Here is a 14691-nt window from a genome sequence, read left to right on the forward strand (position 1 = left end):
TCTGCATTTAAAACTTAGTTTGTAATTTCGGGTCGATTTTTTGCAATTTTTTTGATGTTACCCCTTTCTTAATTTCCGAAAAAATCGACTTTGCAGAAAAGTGACCAAAAACCTGCAGTTCTAAATCCATAACTTTTCTTTCCGGCATCCGATTTCTAAGTGGTATATCTTAAAAGGTTTGTGGATTAAGTCTCTAAAACTCTGCATTTAAATTTTGTGTTGAAATTTTGAGTTGTTGTTTTTACAATAAAATTCCTTAATCAATTTCCCAAAAATAGAATTCCAGAAAAGTGACCAAAACCTACACTGTTAATTCTATAACTTTTCTTTTAAGCATCCGATCTCGAAGTGGTATGTCCTTAAAGTCTTGTGGCTTAGTCCTCTAAAAATCTGCGTTTAAAACTTGGTTTATAATTTCGGGTCGATTTTTTGCAATTTTTATGATGTTACCCCTTTCTTAATTTCCGAAAAAATCGACTTTGCAGAAAAGTGACCAAAAATCTGCAGTTCTAAATCCATAACTTTTCTTTCCGGCATCCGATTTCTAAGTGGTATATCTTAAAAGGTTTGTGGATTAGGTCTCTAAAACTCTGCATTTAAATTTTGTGTTGAAATTTTGAGTTGTTGTTTTTACAATAAAATTCCTTAATCAATTTCCCAAAAATAGAATTCCAGAAAAGTGACCAAAACCTACACTGTTAATTCTATAACTTTTCTTTTAAGCATCCGATCTCGAAGTGGTATGTCCTTAAAGTCTTGTGGCTTAGTCCTCTAAAAATCTGCGTTTAAAACTTGGTTTATAATTTCGGGTCGATTTTTTGCAATTTTTATGATGTTACCCCTTTCTTAATTTCCGAAAAAATCGACTTTGCAGAAAAGTGACCAAAAATCTGCAGTTCTAAATCCATAACTTTTCTTTCCGGCATCCGATTTCTAAGTGGTATATCTTAAAAGGTTTGTGGATTAGGTCTCTAAAACTCTGCATTTAAATTTTGTGTTGAAATTTTGAGTTGTTGTTTTTACAATAAAATTCCTTAATCAATTTCCCAAAAATAGAATTCCAGAAAAGTGACCAAAGCCTACACTGTTAATTCTATAACTTTTCTTTTAAGCATCCGATCTCGAAGTGGTATGTCCTTAAAGTCTTGTGGCTTAGTCCTCTAAAAATCTGCATTTAAAACTTAGTTTGTAATTTCGGGTCGATTTTTTGCAATTTTTATGATGTAACCTCTTTCTTAATTTCTGAAAAAATCGACTTTGCAGAAAAGTAACCAAAAACCTGCAGTTCTAAATTCATAACTTTTCTTTCCGGCATCCAATTTCTTAGTGGTATATCTTAAAAGGTTTGTGGATTAGGTCTCTAAAACTCTGCATTTAAATTTTGTGTTGAAATTTTGAGTTGTTGTTTTTACAATAAAACTCCTTAATCAATTTCCCAAAAATAGAATTCCAGAAAAGTGACCAAAACCTACACTGTTAATTCTATAACTTTTCTTTTAAGCATCCGATCTCGAAGTGGTATGTCTTTAAAGTCTTGTGGCTTAGTCCTCTAAAAATCTGCATTTAAAACTTAGTTTGTAATTTCGGGTCGATTTTTTGCAATTTTTATGATGTTAATTTCTTAATTTCCGAAAAAATCGACTTTGCAGAAAAGTGACCAAAAACCTGCAATTCTAAATCCATAACTTTTCTTTCCGGCATCCGATTTCTAAGTGGTATATCTTAAAAGGTTTGTGGATTAGGTCTCTAAAACTCTGCATTTAAATTTTGTGTTAAAATTTTGAGTTGTTGTTTTTACAATAAAATTCCTTAATCAATTTCCCAAAAATAGAATTCCAGAAAAGTGACCATAACCTACACTGTTAATTCTATAACTTTTCTTTTAAGCATCCGATCTCGAAGTGGTATGTCCTTAAAGTCTTGTGGCTTAGTCCTCTAAAAATCTGCATTTAAAACTTAGTTTGTAATTTCGGGTCGATTTTTTGCAATTTTTATGATGTAACCCCTTTCTTAATTTCCGAAAAAATCGACTTTGCAGAAAAGTGACCAAAAACCTGCAGTTCTAAATCCATAACTTTTCTTTCCGGCATCCAATTTCTAAGTGGTATATCTTAAAAGGTTTGTGGATTAGGTCTCTAAAACTCTGCATTTAAATTTTGTGTTGAAATTTTGAGTTGTTGTTTTTACAATAAAACTCCTTAATCAATTTCCAAAAAATAGAATTCCAGAAAAGTGACCAAAACCAACACTGTTAATTCTATAACTTTTCTTTTAAGCATCCGATCTCGAAGTGGTATGTCCTTAAAGTCTTGTGGCTTAGTCCTCTAAAAATCTGCGTTTAAAACTTGGTTTGTAATTTCGGGTCGATTTTTTGCAATTTTTATGATGTCACCCCTTTCTTAATTTCCGAAAAAATCGACTTTGCAGAAAAGTGACCAAAAACCTGCAGTTCTAAATCCATAACTTTTCTTTCCGGCATCCGATTTCTAAGTGGTATATCTTAAAAGGTTTGTGGATTAGGTCTCTAAAACTCTGCATTTACATTTTGTGTTGAAATTTTGAGTTGTTGTTTTTACAATAAAATTCCTTAATCAATTTCCCAAAAATAGAATTCCAGAAAAGTGACCATAACCTACACTGTTAATTCTATAACTTTTCTTTTAAGCATCCGATCTCGAAGTGGTATGTCCTTAAAGTCTTGTGGCTTAGTCCTCTAAAAATCTGCATTTAAAACTTAGTTTGTAATTTCGGGTCGATTTTTTGCAATTTTTATGATGTTAATTTCTTAATTTCCGAAAAAATCGACTTTGCAGAAAAGTGACCAAAAACCTGCAGTTCTAAATCCATAACTTTTCTTTCCGGCATCCAATTTCTAAGTGGTATATCTTAAAAGGTTTGTGGATTAGGTCTCTAAAACTCTGCATTTAAATTTTGTGTTGAAATTTTGAGTTGTTGTTTTTACAATAAAACTCCTTAATCAATTTCCAAAAAATAGAATTCCAGAAAAGTGACCAAAACCAACACTGTTAATTCTATAACTTTTCTTTTAAGCATCCGATCTCGAAGTGGTATGTCCTTAAAGTCTTGTGGCTTAGTCCTCTAAAAATCTGCGTTTAAAACTTGGTTTGTAATTTCGGGTCGATTTTTTGCAATTTTTATGATGTCACCCCTTTCTTAATTTCCGAAAAAATCGACTTTGCAGAAAAGTGACCAAAAACCTGCAGTTCTAAATCCATAACTTTTCTTTCCGGCATCCGATTTCTAAGTGGTATATCTTAAAAGGTTTGTGGATTAGGTCTCTAAAACTCTGCATTTACATTTTGTGTTGAAATTTTGAGTTGTTGTTTTTACAATAAAATTCCTTAATCAATTTCCCAAAAATAGAATTCCAGAAAAGTGACCAAAACCTACACTGTTAATTCTATAACTTTTCTTTTAAGCATCCGATCTCGAAGTGGTATGTCCTTAAAGTCTTGTGGCTTAGTCCTCTAAAAATCTGCGTTTAAAACTTGGTTTGTAATTTCGGCTCGATTTTTTGCAATTTTTATGATGTAACCCCTTTCTTAATTTCCGAAAAAATCGACTTTGCAGAAAAGTGACCAAAAACCTGCAGTTCTAAATCCATAACTTTTCTTTCCGGCATCCGATTTCTAAGTGGTATATCTTAAAAGGTTTGTGGATTAGGTCTCTAAAACTCTGCATTTAAATTTTTTGCAATTTTTATGATGTAACCCCTTTCTTAATTTCCGAAAAAATCGACTTTGCAGAAAAGTGACCAAAAACCTGCAGTTCTAAATCCATAACTTTTCTTTCCGGCATCCGATTTCTAAGTGGTATATCTTAAAAGGTTTGTGGATTAGGTCTCTAAAACTCTGCATTTAAATTTTGTGTTGAAATTTTGAGTTGTTGTTTTTACAATAAAATTCCTTAATCAATTTCCCAAAAATAGAATTCCAGAAAAGTGACCATAACCTACACTGTTAATTCTATAACTTTTCTTTTAAGCATCCGATCTCGAAGTGGTATGTCCTTAAAGTCTTGTGGCTTAGTCCTCTAAAAATCTGCATTTAAAACTTAGTTTGTAATTTCGGGTCGATTTTTTGCAATTTTTATGATGTTAATTTCTTAATTTCCGAAAAAATCGACTTTGCAGAAAAGTGACCAAAAACCTGCAGTTCTAAATCCATAACTTTTCTTTCCGGCATCCGATTTCTAAGTGGTATATCTTAAAAGGTTTGTGGATTAGGTCTCTAAAACTCTGCATTTAAATTTTGTGTTGAAATTTTGAGTTGTTGTTTTTACAATAAAACTCCTTAATCAATTTCCAAAAAATAGAATTCCAGAAAAGTGACCAAAACCAACACTGTTAATTCTATAACTTTTCTTTTAAGCATCCGATCTCGAAGTGGTATGTCCTTAAAGTCTTGTGGCTTAGTCCTCTAAAAATCTGCGTTTAAAACTTGGTTTGTAATTTCGGCTCGATTTTTTGCAATTTTTATGATGTCACCCCTTTCTTAATATCCGAAAAAATCGTATTTGCAGAAAACTGACCAGAAAACTGCAGTCCTAAGTCCTTGACATTAATATGTTGAAGCATATGCATATTTTGCATTCTCTAATAGCATACCAGAAACACCCAACATAAGAAACAGTTATACTCTTAAAAATAATAAACTTGAATGTTTTAATTAATTCATTTATTAATATCCGAAGAACACAAGCTTGTTACAAAATCAACAGAAACAAGAACTAGTAAAACAGACTTGAGCCCCGTTTCATGTCGCCTAAGTACCTGGATTTCTATAAGATTTAAAATAACACCCGAAATTCATTTAGAATAAAAAATCGTTAGCTATGGCTTGGATAAGCCATTAATTCGTTAGCTAAAAATAGGCCAGTGTGATTTGATTATCTGTATTGCCATGGCATACCTTTTCCCGTAACCATTTGATGACTGTCCCTTGGACCCAACGACCTTTCTTGGCAACATCTGCTCATTTGCTGCCAATCCTGGCCACCGATTTTGCGCCCTGAACTTCTGAAAGGGATTCCCCTTTCATTGCCTGCCAACTAGACAGCCAGCTGGTCGGTCGGTGGCTGGGTTCCGTAATTTGAGCGCAAATATTGGAGTTTCAAAACCACCGGCATGGCAACAGTGGCTAGAGCCGCAAATAAGAGAATAATAATAATAATAATGAGCAAATATTTAAGCAGCCGGGAACTTATTAGAGGAACAACAAACACTAAGAGGGCTGAAACTCACGATCTAGCTACATGGAGAAAAATTAATAAAACTTATTTTAACTAAAACAAATTATTTATTATTTACGAAAACCAGAATGATATTATAAATAAAGCTTAATAAATTAAATTCATATGAATTTATATAAGTATTGTATAAATAAATCCGGATATTTATAAATTCAAGTTAAAGAAATTAATTTTATTTTGCTTGATTTATATTGACTTCAAGAATTCGAAATTGACCAGTTGACAAGTTTATTAAAATTATAAATGTTGATAAAATTTAAAAATGCAATCTTTAAATTATTTTAACATCTAAAATTTGTCATGACATTTTCGACCTGTTATATTATACTAAAGAAAGGGAAGCATTTAGAAGTACAGCTACGCTAATTATTTAGATATTAAATTAATTATGTTAATCAACAATATTTAGCAAACAAAATCCCTGCTTTTTGTGTGGCAATTTTGTGTCACTTTAATCAAGGTGATATTTTCTCCATGTGTCCCTGAGTTACCCTTCGATGATAAGAGTCGGATGGCTTGAAACCACCCTTAGATTTCACCACCCTTCACCACATTCCCGTTTCGCTGATTGTAATTATGAATGAAATTTGAATTGCTGATGGAGAGCGGAGAATCGGGGAAACGGAGTACGGGAATTCAGTACACTTTCCGTTGCATTTTGTCGGACACGTGGCCGTTCAGTTCCTGATCCCCGGTCACGTGGCCTTCGCCACCCCATTCCGACCCAATCCGCCCCATTCCGCGCTCATCGGAAGTGCCAATAAGTAGTTGTCAATATTGACTGATTATCTCGACACGGTGAAAGTGGGGGAGATTTTGGAGAGAGATGCGGAGAAAGCGAGCGTCGTGATTGCGAGTTGTTTGAGACTTAAGCGGAAGTAAACATAAATCACAGCAAAGATCCCATCCCCTTGGCAATTATTTTCCAGGAGATGGCCATAATTTAGACTGCCAGGCGACAGGAAGAAGCTGCTACCATTTAGTTCCATCTCCCTGCAATACGTTCCGTTCCGACAGGAGATGCGCATAATTGCATTTGAATGGCGACCCAAGATGAAACTGCAATCGCAGTTTAGTGGTGTAATAAGGAGATAAGCAAAATGATGGTTTTATTAGTCTGACTTGGATTTACAATTTACACATCTAAAAAGTGAATTTCGGAATCTCATTTAGTTCTACTTAAATATCCAAATCAGCATAAGAAAAGTCTAGAATTCGGTGCTCTTTTTTGACAAACTATTGACACATACTAACCAGAAATTTTTTTAAAAAACAGGAAAGACCTAAGGCGGTGAAGATAAATCATAGTTACTAGAATGTTTCAATTTTTTCTTGACCAATTTGAGATAAATGATACAAAAGCAACATATTATGCAAATATTTTATAATTTTAAAAAATATTTGTATACATTAGCACTAGGAAGATTATATCAAATAAATACAAATATGAATATAACAATGAGAATGCGAAACAAAAAATAAAAAATTCTTTGACAGATATTATAGCAGACAAAATGAAGTAATACTAAGAATAATGAATAAACGATAAAGTGGTTATCTGCGGTTGCTGTTATCACAGTTCAGGCGTTAAGTGGCGACTGCAATTGTTTCTCGAGTCGGGATTTCGAAGTCTCAAAGATATAGCTTAGTGAATCGAAAGTCAGTCGAGCATTGGACGCCGCTCAGTCTTCAGTCAACTTTTAGGATATAAACATCAACTGCAGAAGTAATGGAATTTCTCTGGACTCTTTCACTGCTTTTAATTTTGAGTATAGACCAGTCATATGGCCGATGTGAAAGATCTGTATCATTGGCAAATGGCCTTGTTATGTTTCGAGGGAGAAGTCTTGTGAGATTTCGGTGCAATCGCGGCTATTCTCTGCAAGGAAGTATGTTGCAAAATTGCGACCGAGATGGCCGCCTTCGGGGAGAAAAGCCTTTTTGTGCCAGTGAGTGTAAAAAATATTTACAAAATTGGTCCATTGACCAAATAAAAATAACATAAAAATGTAAGGAAAGCCTGCAAAAACTATTGAATGGAAGATAATGTGAAAAATAACAGTGCGCATACGGGTGCGGTCAAAAAAAAAGTTAAGAGACAATTTAAAGTGTTCAAAAATCTTTACTTTTAATTTAATATGATGCCACTTACCAAATTGGAAATACCAATACAAAAAACAAGGTATAAGAACACTTTCCAATGGTTAATATTCTTCAAGAAAATTTTAAACTGTTTATTTGGTAATCCTAATGCGAATATTAAATTTCAACATACTGTAGTTATCAATTTTGTAATAGTGAAGTCAATCTTCATAACCAAAAATTCTTAAGCTACTATAAAAATGCTCAAAATTATGGTTGGGAAAGCTTTAAAAAAAATTAAGCTTGAAAAAATACAATAAATTTATAAAATACCCTATTTTCAATTGCTTGTGTGACCTATCAATATTTTTGAGAAATGGTAAATTGATTGACCAAATGCGAAAAGAGTAGTTTCTTGTTCACTGACATCCCTAATTTGTTCCAATTTTTAGGGAGGGGTTGTGAGGAGAATAAGGATCCTGAAAATGGACGTGTTCTGAGTGATCCTTTGAAGGCGGAAATCGTGTGCCTGGATGGCTTTGTGTTGGTGGGTAGTCGCACTGCCTACTGCAATGGCGAAGAGTGGAACACCCAGTTGGGAACCTGCCGCAGAAGCAATCACACTGGCGACCATTCGTGCGACTTTGAGAGCGAGGATCAGTGCGGTTGGGAGGCGGAGGTGACCTACCGGCAACCTTGGAGGCGCGTCAGTGCGGTCTATGACCATCACTCGCTGCGAACAGGACCCCATCACGATCACACCTTCCAGAGCCGCGCCGGCGGACACTATATGCGCATGGAGACCCAGATGGGCGCCTATGGCAGCTACCACTTAATGTCGCCGATCTATCCCAGATCCCTGAGTCTGAAGACGGCATGCTGCTTCCGGTTTCACTATTTCATGTTCGGAGCGGGCGTGGATAGTCTGGTGGTGTCCGTGAAACCCGTCTCCATGCGAATGGCCGACATGTGGAACCTTTTCAGGGCCAAGTAAGTTCATCCGCAGCGGAAGCCCAGTTCGATAAGGCAAAAGCAAAGGCAAAGCATTCAAAATGATAAAAAGGGAAACTTATTTACGTAACAGTTCGTAGCAAGAACAAGTTTAGCTGGAAAGTTCTTAGATATGACATGTTTTCGAATTTTTAATTTAAACTTTTTCTTAGTCAGCAAGTCGGGGAGATAAAACATTTTGGACCACAAAACTTAGATAATGTATTTATTTATTAAAACATTCATTTCAAGATAACGCAAACTGTAAAATGAAGAGCTTTATGTCGACGTAATGGGTTTACTTTGAAAACAAGAATATTTTCGCACATTTAAAATGTAAATTTTTGTATAAAACATTAACTATCTGGTCCCCCAGTTCCAGCAAATTCGAGATGTCAGGCCAACAGGGACCCAACTGGCTAGAGCACACTATAACCATAGATGAGATGCAGGAGGACTTTCAGGTGATCTTTACGGCCACCGATGCGAGATCGGAATTCGGGGACATTGCCATCGATGACGTCAAGCTGATGACGGGCAGTGAGTGCGGAGTGGCTGGATTCACCACCACCACCGAACCACCGCCACCACCGACGGCCAGCAGCGAAATGCCTTTGGTTTCGGATATGATGAGCTGTAGGGGTCGTTGCGGATCCGAAAATCCCGGTCCCTCCTTCACCAAAGAGGGTTTTATTATGGGTTGTGGGTGTGATGATTCTTGTCTCATATTTGACAGCTGTTGCCTAAACTATATCGACGAGTGTGCTAAGGGGCTCGATACAACGACCGAAGAAGAAACGAGCACTACAACAACCACTAGCACTACAAAGAAACCTACAACAACCACAAGAAGAGCAACAACATCGACGAAAAGAGCAACGACAACGACATCTACGACAACAACAACAACCAGAAGGACAACAACACCAACTACTACTACAACCACTACAACAACACCAAGGCCCACAACAACAACAACAAAGGTAGCAACCACAAGAAGGACAACAACCACCAAAAAGCCGACAACAACAACACGGAAAACATCAACAACAACTACAACTTCTACAACACCAAAGACAACAACAACAACTACTTCAACCACTCCAAAGACAACGACTACAAAAAAAGTGTTGACAACACAGAAAACCACAACAACAACAACGACAGGAAAAACAACCACAGCCAAAAAGATTGATGCAACAACAACAAAAGCGCCATCAACAGCCAGTACCCAAAAAATTGCAGGAAAGAATATTTATTTTTCTTCTTACACTTTTATAACAATATTTCGGTCTGGTATTTATAAATCGGACAAAAAGACAACTACTCAGATCCAATACAAAGAATTTACTTTTGTGTAATACCGCTAGAAGAATTTTATCAATACTAACAATTTATATACTAAGGAAGATAAGGGAACAACAAAGCTTAACTTCAAATGGAGTGTTAAAAAATTTATAAAGATAAAATAGAGACACCATAAAAGGTTTAAATATAAAAAATTTGCATTGGTGGATTAAATGTACATATATATCCTACTTTAGAAATTGTGTTGTTTTTGCAAGTTTTTAATCAGTAGCTAAATTAAAAAACATCAAAAAGTCAATTTAAAATAATATTTTTGAAATCCAACAGGACTCGGCACAACTGAACAGACGAGAAAGCGTATCACTTGGAAGGTGGATCCGCAGGACATCGCAGGACACATGGGCACGGACGAAAGTACACCCAACCCAGCCCTAATAGTGTTGTACATGCTTGTCGGCCTTGTGCTTGTGGTTGTTCTGGCCAATATCATACATCGCTGGATACTCCCAATCAGTGGTACCAGAAGCAACAACGAGAAGGCCGTTACTTTCCGAAAGGCTTTCGGAAGTCTGAAGAAACCAGTAAGATTTCGGCGGAGAAGGGGAACAACAAGCATGGATCAGCCGTTGTGCGATACAGATAACGAGGACGGAGATTATTTCGAGGAAATGGGAGTGGACATACGCAATGGGTCCGGTCTATGAGGGTGCGGATCTACAAATAGCACATAGGCCCCTATCTAAATTACTTATGCCTATTGTATAGGAAGTTAAAAATATATGAAATTCAAAGAAATCTGCTTGAACGTACGGTCTATCAGGGTGCGGACCTACAAATAAACCAAAAGTGTGAGAATCGATGTTCCCTATCTAATAATTGCTTATGCCTATTGTGTAGGATGATATAAATAAAAGAAAATCTTAAACAGATATATTTGTAAATCGTTGATAATTATTTGTTTAATTGTATACAAATATATATTAAAAAAATATAAAAATAAATGAAAAGCAGGGGATTCAGTCATTTTTGATAATCTAAAAATAACACAATTATTATGAGTTTCGGAAGTAAAGAAAAAAGGGTTAGGTAAATAATCGCAAAAATGATAAATTAATTAAACAAGTTAGTAAGTGGTAAGAGTGCAGACTGTTATCATTATTTTACAAGAAAATTAGGTTAAGGATCTTTCAAGATAGTATTGCACATTACCTTTTACATTTCTTGATAAGTACAAATAACAAATCCCAAAGGGTTACACCCCTTTTATCAGACACCCCTCCAAAAATAACTATGAATAACCCAATCAAATTAGGATATATTGTATTTATGAAAGGGGCAGGAAAATTGAATTGGCAAAACGCAGGTGGGAAGTAGCTGAAGCTGAGTATATATTAACCCTCGGGAATAAAACATTTTTGGTCGCATTTAACGAGATTCGAAGGAGCAGAGCAGCATAATCAAATCTTGTGGGAAGTGTCAGTTGGTAAGAAATAGCCCCCGGTTGTGAATTCCATCCGGTTCCTGTTCTCCTGCAGATTCTGATGCTGCCGTCAGTCAGTCAGTCAACCCCATAACCTCTATTTTCACTGCCCTCTCCTTGGAATCTGGGTGTTGCACGTGTCCTGCCAGCGGCTGTTGCAACCACCGACTGCTGCCAAACGATAGAAAAAAGAAGAACCCAATAACCTAACCCAAAAACCCAAGCCAAAGCAACCACCAACCGAGTTTTCCGAGTTTTTCGGGGGCAGGCTCGTGTTTTAACAGCGGCTTTCGGTTGTGATTTAGTGGCAGCTTAGCGTCTGGCACGGGACCAGTTACCAGTAACCAGACAACCAGTAACCAGACAACCTCGTTCATTCCCCTTCCTCTACACAGTAAGAAATGCAATACATTTAAGACGAACCCGTAAAGTTTTACAGGGGATACCTTAATTAGTTTTAAACAAACTAAGCATTTTGTTAGGAATTGGAAATGGTCATACAAATTTTCAAATTCAAATATCATTTATTATTTTTCAACATTTAAATTTTAAATTCAGAACATTCAGACAACCACCATCACTCACAGTAAGATTTAAATAAATATTAAAATTTAATTTTCGACAATCGAATTTCCAATTCCGAATATAAATTAATTAAGCTTTTTCAAAGTGTAGCAACAATTTGTGCCGCCCTCAGCAGAAATATTTTTCTGGGCATTTCATGCAATTATTGCCCTTCAACCAGACGAATCCCAGACCGAAAGGCCCATCGCAAGCCAACAAAATACCAAGTTTGCACGCTCAACAAATTTTCACACAAGATTTTCCAGCCTTGAGTTTTCCGCAGCGTTTTGCATGCACCACCCTTGTCGGTTTTTGGGAATTCTCGTTCTCCCTAACTTTCAGTTTTTTGTTTTTCCCTGACTTCCTGTTTGCCATTGTGATTTAACGCCTGCCGTCGCTCTCTATCGACTTCTCACACATCATTTGGCGGCGAGAATTTTCCTGGGTTTTTTTCCTCTTCGGGTTTTGGGTTTTTGGTTTTAATTAAAATGGCATTTTGATGGGCCAGACAGGAGGCGTGCCTTAAGTTGCTTCTGGCGCATTTTTAGCCTAATGCTCATTGAGGCTCTAATTAAATGGTAAGTAAGTCGGCTTATCAGCAAACTGGAGGGGTTAAAGATGGTTTAGTCATCGAGGGGTTGGGCTCTATGGATGTATATATACAATTTTATTTGACTGCATTGCATTGTGGAGCATCGTAAATTTCCAGGGACAAATTTTGCATGGAAAATTGCGTGGGGCGGGCTAAGGGGTGACCCTTATCTATCGCATTCCGGACAAGCCCACACACGGTGCTGAAAAACAAGGGACGCACCCTTGACACCCTGTTGTACTCCCTTCCAAGTCCCTAGGCCTCTTACTGTCCCCTTCTTATCGCGGCAATAAATCGCATTAATTTATTGTTGTCGCCGCATATTTGGCGGCACGGTGGAAAACCCACACTCAAAATGGGGGCTATTTTACTTTAATGGGCTTGTCCACTAAGTGGTGAAAACGAGGGGGTTATGGGAAAAAAAGCGACAGCAACTGCACTTTTTAGTTAGCAATTTTTCGTGGTATATAAATACCCCACCTGAAAATATGCTTGCGTTTTAAGATATAGAAAACCATGGCTTCTTCGACACATTTGGAAAAACTTCTGTTAAATTAAAATATGTTTTTTTTTTTTAAAACTTAAGCAAAAGAATTTAAGCCTTATGAACAAATTATAAATTTTATTAAATTAACTCTTCACCAAACATATATAAATAATTACAAATAATCTAAAAATCGATGAACAACTTTACTGACACTTTAAAAAATTTTTTCAATTTAAACATGTTCTTAATTTTGTAATAAATAATTTAGTAGGCTCAAAACACTTAAAAAATTTTTACCAGCTGTTAAAAATGTGAAACGGTCAAATAATTCATAAGAACCATTGTTTTATATTATTTTATTAATATATACAGCAATAAGGAAGTTACAGTGCACTTTTAGTAGGTGTTTTCCTCAATGGTAGAGTATATATCATTCCTCAATACCCCCCTCGACATAAAAATTTCTCTGCATTACGTTTTTATTGTTTTCTTATTTCTATCAGCTGCGTCAGCATTTTAGTTTTGTCCTTTTAATCTCCATGTACAAAATGCCTTCCTAAGATCCCAATCGAGAATCGAGGGGGGAATATGGGAGCCGGGACTCGAGGGCCTCCGAATATTTATAACACTACGGCTGCAATTTATTATGCAGTGTCTGGACATTGGTCAGTGGTCAGTGGAAATGGAAGTAGAAGTAGAAGTAGCAGTAAAAGTGGAGTGGAGTTGATATTTGGCTACTTTAACGTGCCAGTCACCGAAGATGTCACCTTGTGTTGGGCTTCAGGGGGTCAAAAGTGGGCGTTATACTGGTCTGCAGGGGTGCGTCAGGCCATACACAAAACCTGGCCAAGATTTATGCACTCAAGTTATGGCGGACCAGACTGCAACTTTATCGTTGGCACTGGGATTTTACACGCTGAGAAAAAAATCAAAGCTCGTATGAAAATAAATAATTTGTTCTTTTTCTTAAAAAAAAACAAAATCAATTTACCCGTTCTCAATTGTTTTAGAAATAAAATGAGTATCTTAAAATAACTTAATTAATTGGTAAATTTTTAATTCTTTTTTTACACAAGTTCTTTTTCTATCTAAGGCTCCAACTGTAAATTAATATTTATAAGATTATAAGATTAAGATTATTGCTAAGAGATTATAGTAACATTTGAGAAGGCAAAATATAAAAAAAAACTTTTTTATTATGTATATTGCTGGATTTCCTTTTGCCAGCTTGACCAGAGTTTCCAGTTTTCTACCCCTCCCCCTACCACCTCCCCCCGATTTCCCACTTCCCCTTTTTACTGCAGTTGTTGTTGCCTGGTCTCGACATTTCCTGTTGCCGTCCGTTATCAGTTTTCCAAAGTTGTTGTCGACTGCAGATCTTTTTGCACTTCTTGTGTGTGTCAGGCAGTATTTTTGCCCAAGACTGTGACTACATTTAAATAAACACACAAAGGGAAAACTAGAAAAAAAATGCCCCATTTAAAGAATCTATGGATAAGCTTAACTATATACTGGTTACAGTTATTTTATTCATATGCATGACACAACTTATTAAAGCAAATTATTTAATAGTTAATATACCCTTACAGTGGGTATTAAAAACTTTATTAAAATTTGTCTTGAAATGATTAAGTATTTATTTCCTAAAACAATTCATTACCAATTCAATTGCCAGGGCAAAAAAACTTCGAGTTTTTATTTGCTTTCTTGTTATATGATGTGTTCTTGGTCGTTTTGTTAAATTATATATAAAACTTTATGACATGACTTGCCCTACAAATAATAATAGTTCACTGATTGTTTTTAATTGCTTCTTATATTTGATTTCTGATAGCGATAAGAGTTAAATTATTTTGTAGATAAGAGTTTACTATTAAAAGGCGGTCAGGTAAAGAAAACTCACATTTCGCACAATAA

At 35.7% G+C, this 14691-nt stretch overlaps 1 protein-coding gene across 1 annotated transcript; it reads left to right on the forward strand.

Annotated features, from left to right (window-relative positions):
• Positions 1-6927: 6927 nt before the first annotated feature.
• Positions 6928-10580, forward strand: LOC108149513. The gene is made up of 4 exons (XM_017277143.2): positions 6928-7220; positions 7806-8343; positions 8720-9588; positions 9979-10580. Exons 1-4 carry the CDS (start codon positions 7001-7003, stop codon positions 10353-10355), a joined length of 2004 nt encoding a protein of 667 aa, XP_017132632.1. The 5' UTR covers positions 6928-7000; the 3' UTR covers positions 10356-10580.
• The last annotated feature ends 4111 nt before the right edge of the window (positions 10581-14691 follow it).

The sequence above is a fragment of the Drosophila elegans genome, unplaced genomic scaffold (genome assembly GCF_018152505.1).
Source record: "Drosophila elegans isolate 14027-0461.03 unplaced genomic scaffold, ASM1815250v1 contig_814, whole genome shotgun sequence".
Taxonomy (NCBI): Eukaryota; Metazoa; Arthropoda; class Insecta; order Diptera; family Drosophilidae; genus Drosophila; species Drosophila elegans.

Excerpts from the sequence above, each read along its gene's own strand:
- LOC108149513 (XM_017277143.2), top strand. The coding sequence starts at position 7,001 with ATGGAATTTCTCTGGACTCTTTCACTGCTTTTAATTTTGAGTATAGAC. Across the intron at positions 7,221-7,805 it reads AGAAAAGCCTTTTTGTGCCA|GGAGGGGTTGTGAGGAGAAT; the intron begins GTGAGTGTAAAA and ends TCCAATTTTTAG. Across the intron at positions 8,344-8,719 it reads TGGAACCTTTTCAGGGCCAA|TTCCAGCAAATTCGAGATGT; the intron begins GTAAGTTCATCC and ends CTGGTCCCCCAG.